Below are 15,604 nucleotides of genomic sequence, written 5' to 3' on the forward strand. Positions count from 1 at the left end.
AGGACCTGTATACTGCACGAATCAAGAAGAGGGCCGTGAAAATATTTGCAGATCCCTCGCATCCTGGACATAAACTGTTTCAACTCCTACCCTCAAAACGACGCTATAGAGCACTGCACACCAGAACAACTAGACACAAGAACAGTTTTTCCAAGGCCATCACTCTGCTAAACAAATAATTCCCTCAACACTGTCAGACTATTTACTGAATCTGCACTACTATTAATCGTTTCATAGTTCCCATCACCAATCTCTTTCCACTTATGACTGTATGACTATAACTTGTTGCTGGCAATCCTTATGATTTATATTGATATATTGATCATCAATTGTGTTGTAAATGTTGTACCTTGATGAACATATCTTTTCTTTTATGTACACTGAGAGCATATGCACCAAGACAAATTCCTTGTGTGTTCAATCACACTTGGCCAATAAAAATTCTAATAAAATTCTAATAAGTTTGTGGCTCAGTGGCTAAGACACTGAGCTTGTCAATCAGAAAGGTCTGCAGTTCGAATGCCTAGTATAGGTCTCCTGTGTGAGCAGGAGGTTGGACTAGATGACCTCCAAGGTCCCTTCCAACTCTGTTACTGTTACTGTCACATTCTCTGTTGATTCATAAAAACCACTATCGAACAAAATCTGGAACTAATATGGTTAGCTTTACACTTTCGTTTAGATTTTCATTCTGCCATGTTATGATTATATCCCTCTAAGCTATCTGATCATATTCTAGGTGAAAAACCTGATTGAAGAAATGGCTGCTTTGGATGAGGTCATTGCTAAGTTAACCAAGGAGAAAAAGGCACTACAGGAGGCCCACCAACAAGCTTTGGATGACCTGCAAGCTGAGGAGGACAAAGTCAATACTCTAACCAAAGCTAAAGTCAAGCTGGAACAGCAAGTGGATGATGTGAGTTAACAAATGACAATGGACAGTCACAATGGAAGAACTCATGTCTAATCTTATTATGTAGCATGTCATGGGTGGACAACCTGTAGTATTATAACTAAATGCAACCCCATATCTTTTTTTTAAGGAACCTAGGAGCATTTTGATATCTATGTTCATTTTTCAATGACGTGCATTTTGTCTACTATTTTATGGTTTTTTGTGCTTTCTAGCTGGAGAGTGCTTTGGAGCAAGAAAAGAAGATACGGATGGACCTGGAAAGAGCCAAGCGCAAGCTAGAAGGTGATTTAAAACTAACACAAGAATCTGTGATGGATCTGGAGAATGATAAGCAGCAACTTGAGGAGAAACTCAAAAAGTAAGCATGTTTCTCAAAATGGTAAATAGACATTTAGGCAATCAAATCAGATACTCTGCTGTTTTATTTTGATTTATTTATTTGTATTCCATAATGGCAAACCTATTCAATACACCTTCCACCTTCTATTTCTCCCACAACAATCCTGTGAGGGGGGTTGGTTTGAAAGAGAGTGACTGGCCCAAAGTCAACAGCTGGCTTTCATGCCTAAGCCAAGACTTGAACTCACAGCTTCCCGCTTTCTAGCCTGGTGCCTTAATCACTAAACCAAACTGGCTCTCTAAATAATGTTCTCTATATAATATTCTTTTTACTTTTACTTTACCGTTTACTTTCATCCTTTCTTTACATTAATCTAATGGCAAAAGATATTGTGAATCAAGTACTATTATCTAATGTTAATATTTTAATCACTCTTATTCCACCTTAGAACTTGGAAGCAATACTAACAGACTAGAAAGAATTGTTCTTCTACTGCATTGCCTAAAGCCATCTTGAGATGATAGCTCTTGTATATGAGGCATTGTTCAAATGCACATGAAAAGAAGAGATGCAATAGAGCATGGCTCTCCAATATTGGCAACTTTAAGACTTGTGGACTTCGACTCCCAGAGCAAAGTTGGCTGAGCAAAGCTGGCTGAGGAACTCTGGGAATTGAAGTCCACAAGTCTTAAAGTTGCCAAGGTTGGAGAGCCCTGCAATAGAGTGTATGTTTTAGAGTTCATAACGATTCACATGATTTGAAAAACAAGCGTCTGCAAGGATTCCTGTTTCATCACTACTTTGTAGGAAGATCATTAACAGGAACTGGAGTACATCTCCACCCTAAGACATTTCAGGAAATGTGTTCAGTTTGCTATAAGTAATAATTCAGTTATTAGCAAAAGACACTGTGAAAATTTTGCTTGCAGGAGAAATATTCAATTTTGGGACAATAGCCAAAAGATAATGTTATGCACTACTGATTTCAGAGAGACTTAAGTATTTGTTGTTAATTAAGACTTGCCTCTCTTGCTTATAGCAATTTTCCCATTTTCAATTAAAAGTTTCATACAGACAGGTTAGAAGAATAGAGAAAAGATAAGGGGGAGGGTTTTGTAGTGCAGCTATTTAGCATGTTTATTTTGCCTTCGAGAAAATCAGAAGCAAGAGGCAAACGATCTTCCTCTTTGCCCCAGTCTTTAAAGTGAATGATTATTTATTTATTTATTTATTTATTTATTTATTTATTTATTTATTTATTTATTTATTTATTTATTTATTTATTTATTTATTTATGACTATCTGTAGCTCAGGGTCGAACTGTGGAGTCCTTGTTGCTTTCCGAGCTTGGTTGTTTGCAAGAGAGCAATAAGAACATCACAAATGATCACATTAGTTAAAGAATCAAGCATCACGAGTATAAAATGCACAAGTTACATTCCTTTTTTTTTTTCATAGGAAAGACTTTGAAATGAACCAGTTAAATTCAAGAATTGAAGACGAGCAGATTCTTGGAATTCAGCTGCAGAAAAAAATTAAGGAACTCCAGGTAAATATATAAATATAGGTTTAAACCAGGGGTCTTCAAACTTGGCAGCTTTAAGACTTGTGGACTTCAGCTCCCAGAATTCTCCAGCCAGCTATGCTTTTATGTTAAAGCCATTTGTCTGATTATATACCAATAATCTGATCAATTATTATAAGAGGAGCTGCAAAACACTGAAGCCACTTTTCCCTGTAAAAGACTTGCTAGGACTGAAGAGTCCTTGGTGCTTGTGCACCAATGATGGGTTTCTCCTGGTTCGGTCTGGTTCTTGCAAACCGGTAGTAATGGTGGCGTGAGGCTCCACCTACCTGCCCGGACATCATTGTGGACGATCTGCGCATGCGCACAAGCATACGCACGTGCTCCCATTGCAAACCAGTAGTAAAGGTAAGTGGAACCCACCCCTGTTGTGCACTGATGATTTTACCTAGTTTTGTAATAAGCATCTGCAAGAAAACAACAAGCTCAGAGAGCACCAAGGAGTCTCTGACTCTTTTTCAACCTTGAAGCACAAATATTCTTTTCTATCAGTACCTACTAGCACTGATGAACTTCAGAATCTGGGGTCATGAAGAACGGAAACAAAATATAATTTTGCTCTAGATTTGGGACATACAGTTGGTCATCAGACTCTATATCTTGACTTAGTTACCTTCAGCAATTCTTCATTTTGCGAATGACATCAAAAATTCATTGAACAAATGACTCTTCCTATCTTGAAGGGATGCAGTGGCTCAGTGGCTAAGATACTGAGCTTGTCGATTGAAAGGTCGGCAGTTCAGCAGTTCGAATCCCTAGTGCCGCATAACGGGGTGAGCTCCCGTTACTTGTCCCAGCTTCTGCCAACCTCGCAGTTCGAAAGCACGGAAAAAATTCGACTAGAAAAATAGGGACCACCTTTGGTGGGAAGGTAAAAGCGTTTAGTCATGCCGACCACATAACCATGGAGTTGTCTTTGGACAGTGCTGGCTCTTCAGCTTTGAAATGACTTTAGGGGGCAGTGCGAGGGGAACCTTTATATGTGCGAGGGGAACCTTTACCTTATCTCATTTAGTTTCAGTTTGCGGGAGCCACAGCCATCATAACAAATGGTGAGAGATTCAGAAAGTTGCAGTTCAGCAACACCTGGAGGGCTTCCTTCCGAGGAATATTGTCATGAATATAAAGAGACATTAACTGGAAAGGGAGCAATGAAAATGCTATTGCAGTAGCAACAGTAACAGGGTAACATGGCTTTCATTGGAACAAAATTCATTCATTGGAACAAAATAATACAATTGAAAGAAAAGTTGAAGTATTCCCCCACCTCTCCAGCATATTTATGGCAAAAGTCAAAATTGGTAAACATTCCATGTAGCTAATGAGGATTTTTAAGTAGCCCACTGCAGTATATTCTAAATATTCTGGTCATTGAGGGTTGTCAGTGGTGAAATCCAATTTTTTTTACTCCCGGTTCTGTGGGCTTGGCTTGGTGGGCGTAGTGTGGCTTGGTGGGCATGGCAGGGAAAAGATACTGCGAAATCTCCATTCCTACCCCACTCCAGGGGAAGGATATTGCAAAATCTCCATTCCCACCACACTCTGGGGCCAGGCAGAGGTGGTATTTGCCAGTTCACCAAATTACTCAAAATTTCTGCTGTTGGTTCTCCAGAACCTGCTGGATTTCACCTCTGGTTAATGTGATCCATATGTTTGTGAAAATCCAGGTAGAAAAGGTATAAGCAATGCTGGCAGAAACAGGACAGATTTTCTGGTAGTTCGTGTCATTTTTTATCTTCTTACAGGCTCGAATTGAGGAGCTGGAAGAGGAGCTTGAGGCAGAACGAGCTGCCAGAGCCAAAGTGGAGAAGCAAAGAGCTGAAGTAGCTCATGAGCTGGAAGAGCTGAGTGAGCGGCTTGAAGAGGCAGGTGGTGCCACAGCCTGCCAAATAGAGCTGAACAAGAAACGTGAAGCAGAGTTCTTGAAGTTACGCAGGGACCTGGAAGAAGCCACCTTGCAGCATGAGTCAACTGCTGCCACCCTGCGCAAGAAGCATGCTGACTCAGTGGCTGAACTGGGAGAGCAGATTGACAACTTGCAGCGTGTCAAGCAAAAGCTAGAAAAGGAGAAGAGTGAATTGAAGATGGAAGTGGATGATCTAGCTTCCAACATTGACTACCTCACAAAGAACAAGGTGAATGGCTGAGTCATGTGGAATTCTATTAAAACTTATTGTGTATTAATGGATGGCAGGGGAGAGTTATTGTGTGGTAAATGTCTCTTAAAGAGCGAGGTATCGGTATGGTGAAGGATTTATTCCTCCCACAGTTGCTACTTTGGCCTTTGTGTCAACCCTTTGCACTATGCTAGTTCTTGCTTTTTTGCTTAGACCCATATTTCTCAAACTTGGCAACTTTAAAATGTGTGGATTTCAACTCTCCAAATTCCCCAGCCAACCATGACTGTTGACACAGTCCCTTTGAAACTGGCTATATGTGAAGACATATATAATTCTAAGAATACATAGCTACTTTTGAAATGCATATCTTCGGTGCAAAAGACAAAGTATTGAGAAAATTTGTCTTCTCCCCTCATCAAGTTTATAGATTTAATGGCTGTAAAAAAACCCCAGCAGTCCTGGTATAAAAGTGTCATAATAGTTAAATAATCTCAGAATATAGACTGAAAACAGATTTTGGCTCAACATAATTTTAGCCAGAAATAAATTTTAGCTAGATTTTAGCTAGAAATAAATCTGTTTTTGTTTTTTTAAAAAACATCAATTGACATTAATTATAGAAATTACAAAACTTAATTTTTCCTAATGAAGAATTGTTATGATAAAAAAAGATGATAGTCTTCCCTCAGTCTGGAAGTACATATAAAATTTATTCAATGCAGAAATCAGGTACTATATTTCAATAACTGTTCTTCCAACTTTCTGTATGCCTTAGCTTCACTGCATTCCAGTAGTTTCTTTTACTGATCAGGACTCTGAATGACTGTACAGTAGCTAACTCTTCTTAGGATGCCTCATAGATCCCAGTTTTGCATTCAATTGGGAAGCTAACAAACCTACCATATGAATATCACACCAAAGCCTGAACCATGGAGTAGAATTCTTAATCTAGACTGGACCTGTTCCTTGATTATTTAATTCTTAGACAATTCCAGGATGTATCCAAACCTTTTCTTCCTGTTACAGGCAAATGCTGAGAAACTCTGCCGGACATATGAGGATCAGCTAAGTGAAGCCAAATCAAAAGTGGATGAGCTCCAGCGTCAGCTGGCTGAAGTGAGCACCCAGCGTGGGAGATTGCAGACTGAAAGTGGTATGTTATAGAAATACTTTATAGACCCTGGAAAACGACTAAGCTGTCAAATCTATCAGAGCTGTTTTTACACTTGAACAGCACCAGAAATGGGTCTCTTCAAGATGAAATCAATCTAGTAATATAGCATTGATCATTGATATCTTATGGCATATGAAGAACTTAAGCTGCTGCAGAACATTGAAGAAATGTGATTTGGTACAAAAAAACCCCCAAACAGGCAAACACAACAGGGAATTTGAGCAATTCCAGAAGTGGGTAGAAGAGGCTACTGTCATGGAAATGCTATCTTTTGAAATTATCAGAGGTATATGAATGTTGTTCTCTCTTGAATCTATGATTAGCAGAAGTTGTGGAGAAACCTTTATGTATTGGATTTGAACATAATATGTCGTTTCTCAGCCATAGAGTGGCTCACTGATGGAGCTTTTTAGGGGAGAAAATTGTATAAAATACAATTGCCAACCATCGTGGCGAGCATGATTAATAATGAAAACTACTGTATTTCATTAACCTCTGGGAGGGCATATAAAGTATCCACATTTGCTGTAATTGTTTCATTAACATTTCTTAATGATTAATTAAGAAGAGATGAATTACTAACTGATCTGACAGCATACTCATAAATCCCAGGATGATAACAGCAAACATGGCAGAGTAACCAAGAACTATGTATAATATAAGAACAGAATAAGAACTAGTTCCATAGCAACTAGTTTCACTTTCTTGAAAAGATACAGCTTTCGGTTTTTCCATTTAACTCACAGGATATCCATTGGAATTAAGGACCAATCCTGAAATTTACTGTGTCTGTCTTTGATACCAAAGCAATTGAAAGCTATGAGTACTAGGATGAAAAATTTAACCATGATATATATTTTTTTTTTTACAAAATCAGGCGAACTTAGTCGGCTCCTTGAAGAGAAAGAGTCTCTTATAAACCAGCTGAGTCGGGGCAAAACTTCCTTTACCCAAACGATTGAGGAACTCAAAAGGCAGCTAGAAGAAGAGACCAAGGTGATTATTTAAACATATAGAGATTAGATCTGTGGTAATGAGCAGCTGATTTTCCTGGATTCAGACTGGTGTTGTTAAAAACCAGGCCAAATCTCAGAGTATATGAATTAAACAATGAAATGAAGGGTTACTAAAGCTGTATACTACTTTGAAATTTAAGAGTGGGGATTTCTGAACAGATTGTACAACTTGAGAAAGATTTGCAATCTTGCCTTGTCATTTTAGAAATTGTTTTGCATAGCCACATTAAGACACGATAGATTCTGATTGCTTACCACATATGCACTTATTTTCTCCTTTGCTGATATCATTCAAATGATGTCAGTGAGTAAGCAAGAATCAGCAATTCTGGATGAGACAAAATGACTCTATAAACATTGGACAGATGCCTTCTCATCTCAAAGCCAAGATCAGAATAGCCAAATTCTCATTGATCTGAAAATGTGAAACAAAAAAAAAATCAAGTTAAAAATTATAGTGTTTTTTTAATTGTATGCTTCCCAAAGTCATATTTTGGGAGATGGGTGATTATATAAATGTGAAACGAATATGTGACCAGCTAGGTATGTACATAGTCTTTGATTTCTATGTTCAGCAGAAACCAGATCTGTGTACTGTACACATTCATATTCTTCTCATGAACCATGGCTATCCTAATAACTAATTACCTTCATAGAGTCATTATGGGAGTGGGCAGCACATACATCCAATAAATAAACAGCAGCAAGCCAGGCCTCAATGCTGGTCAAAATGCATCTATGGGAACATATCAAACCCCATTTTTATTTGGCATGGAGAGAGTTGGAAGCTTGATAAAGAATTGATTTTATTTTAATCCCAACAATTTTCAACTTTTCAGTCCAAGAATGCTTTGGCTCATGCTTTGCAAGCATCCCGCCATGACTGTGACCTTCTGCGGGAGCAGTATGAAGAGGAGGTGGAAGCCAAAGGGGAGCTCCAGCGCTCTTTGTCCAAGGCCAATGCTGAAGTGGCCCAATGGAGGACCAAATATGAAACAGATGCCATCCAAAGAACAGAGGAATTAGAGGAAGCCAAGTGAGTTCCTGTAATAGTCATTCACACTAAATATATTCTGAGAATCAAAATTCTATGATAGAGGGAAGCACTTTGGCGATGCCTATTAACATTTTTGCAGTGAAAGCAGGGGAAAATTCCATATTAGGACTTGTTGCAGGACACCATGCAATGGAAGTAGTAGGGTTTCTGAAGTTTTGTCTCCAGTGTGTGCACCAGTACCTTCCCTATCTAATCAGGATGATTGGCAAATTTCAGGAAGAAGCTGGCCATCCGTCTACAAGAGGCAGAGGAGGCTGTGGAAGCAGCCCATGCCAAATGTTCATCTCTGGAAAAAACCAAGCATCGCCTTCAGACTGAAATAGAGGATCTGTCCATTGACCTGGAGAGAGCTAACTCAGCTGCTGCTGCTTTGGACAAGAAACAACGCGGTTTTGACAGGGTCATTGCTGAGTGGAAACAGAAATATGAAGAAACTCAAGCAGAGCTGGAATCTTCTCAGAAAGAGTCTCGTAGCCTGAGCACAGAACTTTTCAAGCTCAAGAATGCCTATGAAGAGTCCCTGGAGAATCTAGAGACTCTCAAGCGTGAGAACAAGAATCTGCAAGGTATCAACAAGGCTGTTTCACTTCTCAATGGCACAATATATTTTTAAAAAAATTATCCTTAAGGCAGAAGCAGAAATGTAGAACAAGGCCTGAAGATAGAAACAGTAGAAGAAATAAATCAGCTTTCTAACATACTTTTTGTAAAGTAAGCCAATATGTTTATCCGTACCTAATTCAGCGTGGCTCAGAATTTTGATTGTTATACATTCAATTCTAGGTCATTTATTACTTGACTGTATGAATTGGCTTCTCTACAAGAAGGCAGAGAAAAATTTAAAACAAAGATGGTTCTTTTTGAGGTGATTTGTTTTTTGAAAAATAGTGGAAAATTGTCCTTTTGCGATTCAAAAGTTTATAGTCATATTTCTGTGGTACAATTTCAGGGGGAAGGTACAAAGATGGAATTGGGAGAGGTTACAGATGGGTTGCCCGTTAAATAAATAAATACATAGATAAATAATCTATTTATCCCAATCAGTTAATCAAAAAATAAGTAGAAAATCGATGGGCCAGTATTTTTAAAAATGTGTAAGTCTGATATCAATATTGTAGCTCCCTAACATGTTGGATAATGCTAGCCTGATGTTCTGTTCCCAGATAACCATGTCACCTTGGAACAGTTGCCATCTCTAGATGGGTATAATTCATAGGACTTTAAATAACAGGAGAAATCCTTTGCGCTCCTTGGAGCTAGTTGTGTGTGCATGAAAATCTTACATTCAACCAACTATATAAGACCAATCCAGCTAATAAACCAAATACTCCAGAGTTTTAGAATAAGTATTTTACTCTATTTCCCTTCTTTGATTGATTTTTGACTGCTTTTTCCTAGACATTAATAATTATTAAGGAAAGAAGAACACTTAGATATACTAGTTTGGTGATTGTTTAAGTGACTCTATTAATACAAAATGTACAAATACAGGTAGGAATAAACGGTAGCATTCTATAAACCAGTGAATGGAGCATAATGTGATCCAAACCTTCTATTACCCCTAATGACGTAAGATTGCTCTGATGGCATAACCGAATTTAACCTTATAAGCTAAAAGTTAAATTTGATTTTGAATATAGTAGAGAATGCAAACAATAGGTGGGGGTTACCCAGGTTTCCAGACTACAAATAAGTGTATAATATTTGTCCTGGTCTCTTCAGAGGAGATAATGGACCTAACTGATCAAATTAGCATGAGTGGAAAAACCATCCATGAACTTGAGAAACTGAAGAAAGGCTTGGAGACTGAAAAGAATGACATCCAAGCAGCCTTAGAGGAAGCTGAGGTAAGCTCTTGAATGATTGTGGTAAGCCTTGTTATTATTTAAACTTGATATATCAGCAGATATTATGCTTTACTTGGTTTGGATTTAACATGTTGAATGTATTCAACGCAGTGATCTGTAGACCGTGGATTATGATTTAACATAGTGTGTGAACCAGCTTGTTGTGCCATACTCAACAAATATTTAAATGTGATCTATGTACCAAGCAATATGAGTAGCATCCAAATCACTTCCCAACTACAATGGAGGTGGCAAAGAATTGGGTGTGAAGGGAATAGTGTAATATGAGGAAAAAATGAAATAGGAATTGACAGAACTGTGAAAGAGTACATTGGCTTGGTATAAAGATAATGAGTAAGTGGCTTGCTTTTACATAAACGCAAATCATGATTAAAAAAACAATTATGTTTTAAGTAGAGCAATTATCCAGTTGTTTAAGAATAATAGTCTGGCTGTTGCCTTTTGTTACTTGCTCCATGTGTCTTTGATCCAGTATTAAATAAATAAATAAATAAATAAATAAATAATAAATAAATAAATAAATAAATAAATAAATAAATAAAATGGAAGTCATTATGAGAATTGATCTCATAAAAAAATAGAAAAAAATTAAAAAGGAAGATAACGATCAGAAATGTTGATACTAATCCATAATCAGGATATAGCACATTGAAGGGAAGTGAACATCTGTTGAGATTTATCACTATTTATATTTTTTGTAATTTAAGGGAGCCCTGGAACATGAGGAGAGCAAGACCCTGCGCATCCAGTTGGAGCTGGCCCAGATCAAAGCTGATGTTGATAGGAAACTGGCAGAAAAAGATGAAGAGTTTGAAAATTTAAGGTAGAAATATGACATATTGGAGAATCTGTTACATACTTTATGGGATGAATTGTAGAGGTATTATCTTCTGAGATTTTCATGACAAGTGAAGAAATCTATTTTCAGAGGAACTGTTGAAAAAGCAAGGCCACATTGGTGGTTCAGTATTACTGGGCTAGTGAATTAAGTCATCATCTTCTTATAATGATTCCATAATCCCTTGCAGGGTGGAGTTTGGGCAACTGAATAGAGCTGAGTATTTACTGGCTAGATGCCCTTCCTGTCGCCAATGCAGAGTTTTGTTCAGCAGATATATTCTCACTGTGCCCAGAGAGAGAAATATCTGCCTCTATCTAGGACCGAACTCATAGCCTCCTTATTGTGAGGCGAGAGCTCCACCTCTAGGCCATTCCACCACTGGGGCTAATGAATTAAGTGCCTCGTACTAAAACACTCTTCTTTTTTCTTATAGGCGTAATCATCAGAGAACCATGGATTCTATGCAGGCTTCATTGGATGCTGAAGCCAAAGCCAAAAATGAGGCTGTCAGGTTGCGAAAGAAAATGGAGGGAGATCTAAATGAGATGGAGATCCAGCTGAGTCATGCCAATCGCCAGGCTGCTGAGTCTCAGAAACTGGTGCGGCAGCTCCAATCCCAACTGAAGGTCTGTCTTAATCATTTCTGAAGTAAATGTAATCAATCAGCCAGCCTGGGCTCTCTTTCTCAATCTTCTCAATGATTATCACCTTATATTAAAAGGTGGCAGTTTTATTTGGAAGTATCATGTATTATTATTTTTCTGTCTTCAAGGGCTGCAGAGAATGCAAAGCATTGTGCAGTCCTATACCAACTGTGGTATAGAAATAAAACTGTTAGCATTTTTTTTCCTATGGGGAATTTGTTTCTCTCCTCAGACTGGATTTATTAGCTAGGTACTGTTAAGAATGTTATTTCGGTCCCAAGAAGCTAAGTGCAATAGAAGGTCAGGAGTTTGTCATGAGGTAGTGATTTTGGGACACTCTGGTGGCTGGAAATCTTTATATGGCCCAAAAGCTGCAGGTTGCTGATCCTCTTTCTTTGTATTCACTACTGGGAATCATTGTTCGACATCTTTAGTGGTTCATTAAATTTTGCAAAAACAGCCTTTCCCCCCCTTGTGTTAAAACTGACTTCTCTTGATATGATCCACAGGATTTGCAGATTGAATTGGATGACACTCTACGCTATAACGATGATCTGAAGGAGCAGGCAGGTGCCTTGGAGAGGCGTAACAATCTATTGCTGGCTGAAGTGGAAGAGCTGCGGGCATCCTTGGAACAGGCAGAACGTGGAAGGAAATTGGCTGAACAGGAGCTTATAGAGGCAACAGAAAGAGTCAATCTATTACACACCCAGGTGAGCTGGAGAATGTAATTTCAAGCAGGGATAACAACTACTGGAATCAGTTCAAGATGGGAAATAAAAGAGGGAGCATTTTCATGGTTTACTGTTCTCTTCCCAACCAGAACACAAGCCTAATTAATCAGAAGAAGAAGATGGAGACAGACATTTCGCAGCTGACCACTGAAGTGGAAGACGCAGTGCAAGAATGTCGAAATGCTGAAGAGAAGGCTAAAAAAGCCATCACTGATGTAAGAGGCCTAAAGAGCAGGGATGGGAATATTGTGAGGGCTACACTGATTTTTCATATAGGCCTTTACTGGTATGGCAGTTCCCTTCCCCAGTGTTTCCCAGAATTCTTTTCTATGGCGCTTAATAGCAAATACACAATGAAAATGGGCAACTTTTGTTGATGGGGGAACTCAACTTTTGGCAATATCTACCTGTAATATCAGCAGCAAGATCAGGTACTAGTACTGACCTTATAGGCCATCTTATCTCAAGCTAGTGCCCTCCAGATGAATTAGCTGTAATTTTCATAATCGGTCATAGTAGCTTGATTTAATGCTACATGAATGTTTTGGCTGTTGTCCCTATCAGGCAGCCATGATGGCAGAGGAACTGAAGAAAGAACAAGATACAAGTGCCCATCTGGAACGGATGAAAAAAAATATGGAACAGACGATCAAAGACCTACAAATGAGGCTGGATGAAGCTGAGCAGATTGCCCTTAAAGGGGGCAAGAAGCAGATTCAGAAACTGGAAGCCAGGGTTAGTGTTTCAGAGAACATCTACTTTTTCTGGCAAGAACCTAATTTCTTGTGGATTATGTGGCCAATGTTCCCAATAAAACTAGACATGATGGGTTATTAAAAGTTTGGATTCAGTGAGGACTGAAACCAATAATCCCCCATCATGTTGTAGTCCATTAATATCCTACGTAGATTTCCAGTGCTTTGTGAAGCATGACAAACAATATAGTTCTTTGTTTTCTGAGCCAAGGAAGAAGGCAAAAGAACTAACTGTACTGTTTGGTCTTATTCAGGTACGAGAACTAGAAGGTGACTTGGATTTAGAACAGAAGAAGAATGCAGAGAGCCAGAAGGGCATTCGCAAATATGAGAGAAGAGTCAAAGAATTGACTTATCAGGTACAAGTTTCATCACCTTCATGTTGAATCCTCAAATCCATTTTCATTAACACACAGGGTGAAACCAAAAAACACATAGGACGAAAGTGAAACTTTCTCTTTTGCCTGCAAATATCCCACCATTTTAGCAGTAATTCAAAGTTCTTCAGGAGATAGCAAACACCAAGATTGTTTCATTTGGAATGAGAGCAAGAAGTATTGTCCTTACTCTAATTTGGATTTGTTATTTTATTTCACAGACAAAACTGATAGGCATCATATCATGTCATCACTTTGGCTACATGATTATCAATTGGTTTGCACATCAAACAAGATCAATTCTCCTTTAAAGCTATTGACCAAAACACTTAAGTTTGAGTAAATAGTACAAGAAACCAAGATTTAGGCTAGAGAACTTTCACAAAATTCTCGTTGTATTCCCAAATCAAACTGTATTTTCCCATGTCATCTTCTCCAGTACATTTCTATCAATTAAAGGAAAACTAGTACTAGGAATCAAATTTGAATACTTTGCTCAAAATAGCAATCTGGGTCCTAAATGGGCACCTATGTATATATAGATAAATCAGGAAGGGCTAGGACATATTTCCAACAAGTGAAAGAGTGCTTCAGAAATATCTTCTATGGAATATGAGTAGAATCTGTTTAGCTGCACAGTTAGAGGGAGGGTATGTCTATTAAATCCAATTATCTGTTAAACTCGTTATGTTAAATCCAAATGTACATCCTTTGAATCAATTTATTTGTGTAATTACATAACTGATGTAAAATGACATCACTTGCAATAAAACAAAACCTCAATTTAATGGATGAGAGGGGGTGGAGTTAAAATGAAAGCAAAAAGCCCATTATTTTGGAAATCCACTAAACCAGGGTCCACCATATCAAGTTTATCAGAAAACTCACTCTTTTATACAGTCATGTGGTAGTAGTAACATATATGGGATGAGCCAAATATCTGATTATTCCATTTCAGACTGAAGAGGACCGGAAGAACCTGGCACGAATGCAGGAACTGATTGACAAGTTGCAGAGCAAAGTCAAGAGCTACAAGCGTCAGTTTGAGGAGGCAGTAAGTAGGGATTCCAGCACTTTAAAAGGCATCAAAATGCTAGTCCTAGTCAATTCCAGTTTCCTTTGGTTCTATAATAACCCATAATGATCTATTTGTGTCTGCATTACTCCTGTGCCATTACTCTAATTTAAACATACAATTCCAAAATGACATTTTAGAAATTCAGACTTCTCCATCGAACTAAGGAAGACCAGCTCCCTTGGCTCTACACCTTATCTCGCTGGATTACAGGCATTAGTTTCCCTACTACTATCAAAAATATGCCAAATGTTTTGGGTGCCTAGAACATTGTTTGCCATAATTTTCCAGTCATTCAGTGTAGCCAAGAATCTTTCCCATATCTGGTTCCACTACATCAAATTCCATCTTCTATTCATAGGAGCTACAAGCAAACTCCAACCTGGTCAAATACCGCAAAGTACAACATGAGCTTGATGATGCTGAGGAACGAGCGGATATTGCAGAGACACAAGTGAACAAGCTGCGTTCTCGCACTAGGGAAGTTCCTCTGAAGGTGAGAACAATATTGCCTGAGGTAAAGCATGGTAATTATCTCCCCACCAGTCTCATTTCTTAATGGATAAATTGTTGGGGAACACACATTAGCTCTTTATGTGATGTTATTTCATTGGCTCCACTAAAGGCTACTCAGCCGTAATTGATGTATAAATCAGGAAATAGATAGGAGGAAGGATGGGTGAGACATAAGATTAATGTGTTCTCTGTTTTTGCTTGCTTAGTCAGGCAAAAATAATTCTTTGTCTCCAAGCATGGAAACATAATGCATCACAGGATTTGAGCTTTCAACAATGTAATGTGTAATCAGAATACAATAATGATAAACATCATTGTATTCTGATGTGGAAGATCCAAGCCACAAAACAATGGAAAATACTTTTCATGAAAGAGGGAGATGGGGCTGAGAAGCTAATCTGTAGCAATCAAATCTGATAACTTTTTTATTATTGTTAACAGCATGAAGAATAAGAAACTTCAGTATAACATCTCTTCGATGAATATGTCTGTGTAATGGCTGCAACAGTCATTTCTGTCTCTGTAGTGAATAAAGTCTAATGCTCACGATGGCAAGTGTGTAACTTTTTTTGAGAATATTCACCTG

The 15,604-nt window shown here is 38.2% G+C and overlaps 1 protein-coding gene across 1 annotated transcript in view; it reads left to right on the top strand.

Annotated features, from left to right (window-relative positions):
• MYH7B (myosin heavy chain 7B) overlaps positions 1-15,569 on the top strand; it is a 53,051-nt gene extending 37,482 nt beyond the window's left edge. Inside the window, exons 23-40 of the mRNA XM_058178704.1 lie at positions 740-916; positions 1,129-1,274; positions 2,715-2,805; positions 4,587-4,976; positions 5,988-6,114; positions 7,013-7,131; positions 7,991-8,187; positions 8,425-8,774; positions 9,931-10,055; positions 10,784-10,899; positions 11,351-11,543; positions 12,071-12,274; positions 12,385-12,510; positions 12,860-13,030; positions 13,305-13,409; positions 14,386-14,481; positions 14,864-14,998; positions 15,460-15,569. Coding sequence (XP_058034687.1) covers positions 740-916; positions 1,129-1,274; positions 2,715-2,805; positions 4,587-4,976; positions 5,988-6,114; positions 7,013-7,131; positions 7,991-8,187; positions 8,425-8,774; positions 9,931-10,055; positions 10,784-10,899; positions 11,351-11,543; positions 12,071-12,274; positions 12,385-12,510; positions 12,860-13,030; positions 13,305-13,409; positions 14,386-14,481; positions 14,864-14,998; positions 15,460-15,471 — 2,880 coding nt within the window. The 3' untranslated portion in view covers positions 15,472-15,569. The remainder of the gene's footprint in view (positions 1-739; positions 917-1,128; positions 1,275-2,714; positions 2,806-4,586; positions 4,977-5,987; positions 6,115-7,012; positions 7,132-7,990; positions 8,188-8,424; positions 8,775-9,930; positions 10,056-10,783; positions 10,900-11,350; positions 11,544-12,070; positions 12,275-12,384; positions 12,511-12,859; positions 13,031-13,304; positions 13,410-14,385; positions 14,482-14,863; positions 14,999-15,459) is intronic.
• The last annotated feature ends 35 nt before the right edge of the window (positions 15,570-15,604 follow it).

Source organism: Ahaetulla prasina, chromosome 3 (genome assembly GCF_028640845.1).
Source record: "Ahaetulla prasina isolate Xishuangbanna chromosome 3, ASM2864084v1, whole genome shotgun sequence".
Taxonomy (NCBI): Eukaryota; Metazoa; Chordata; class Lepidosauria; order Squamata; family Colubridae; genus Ahaetulla; species Ahaetulla prasina.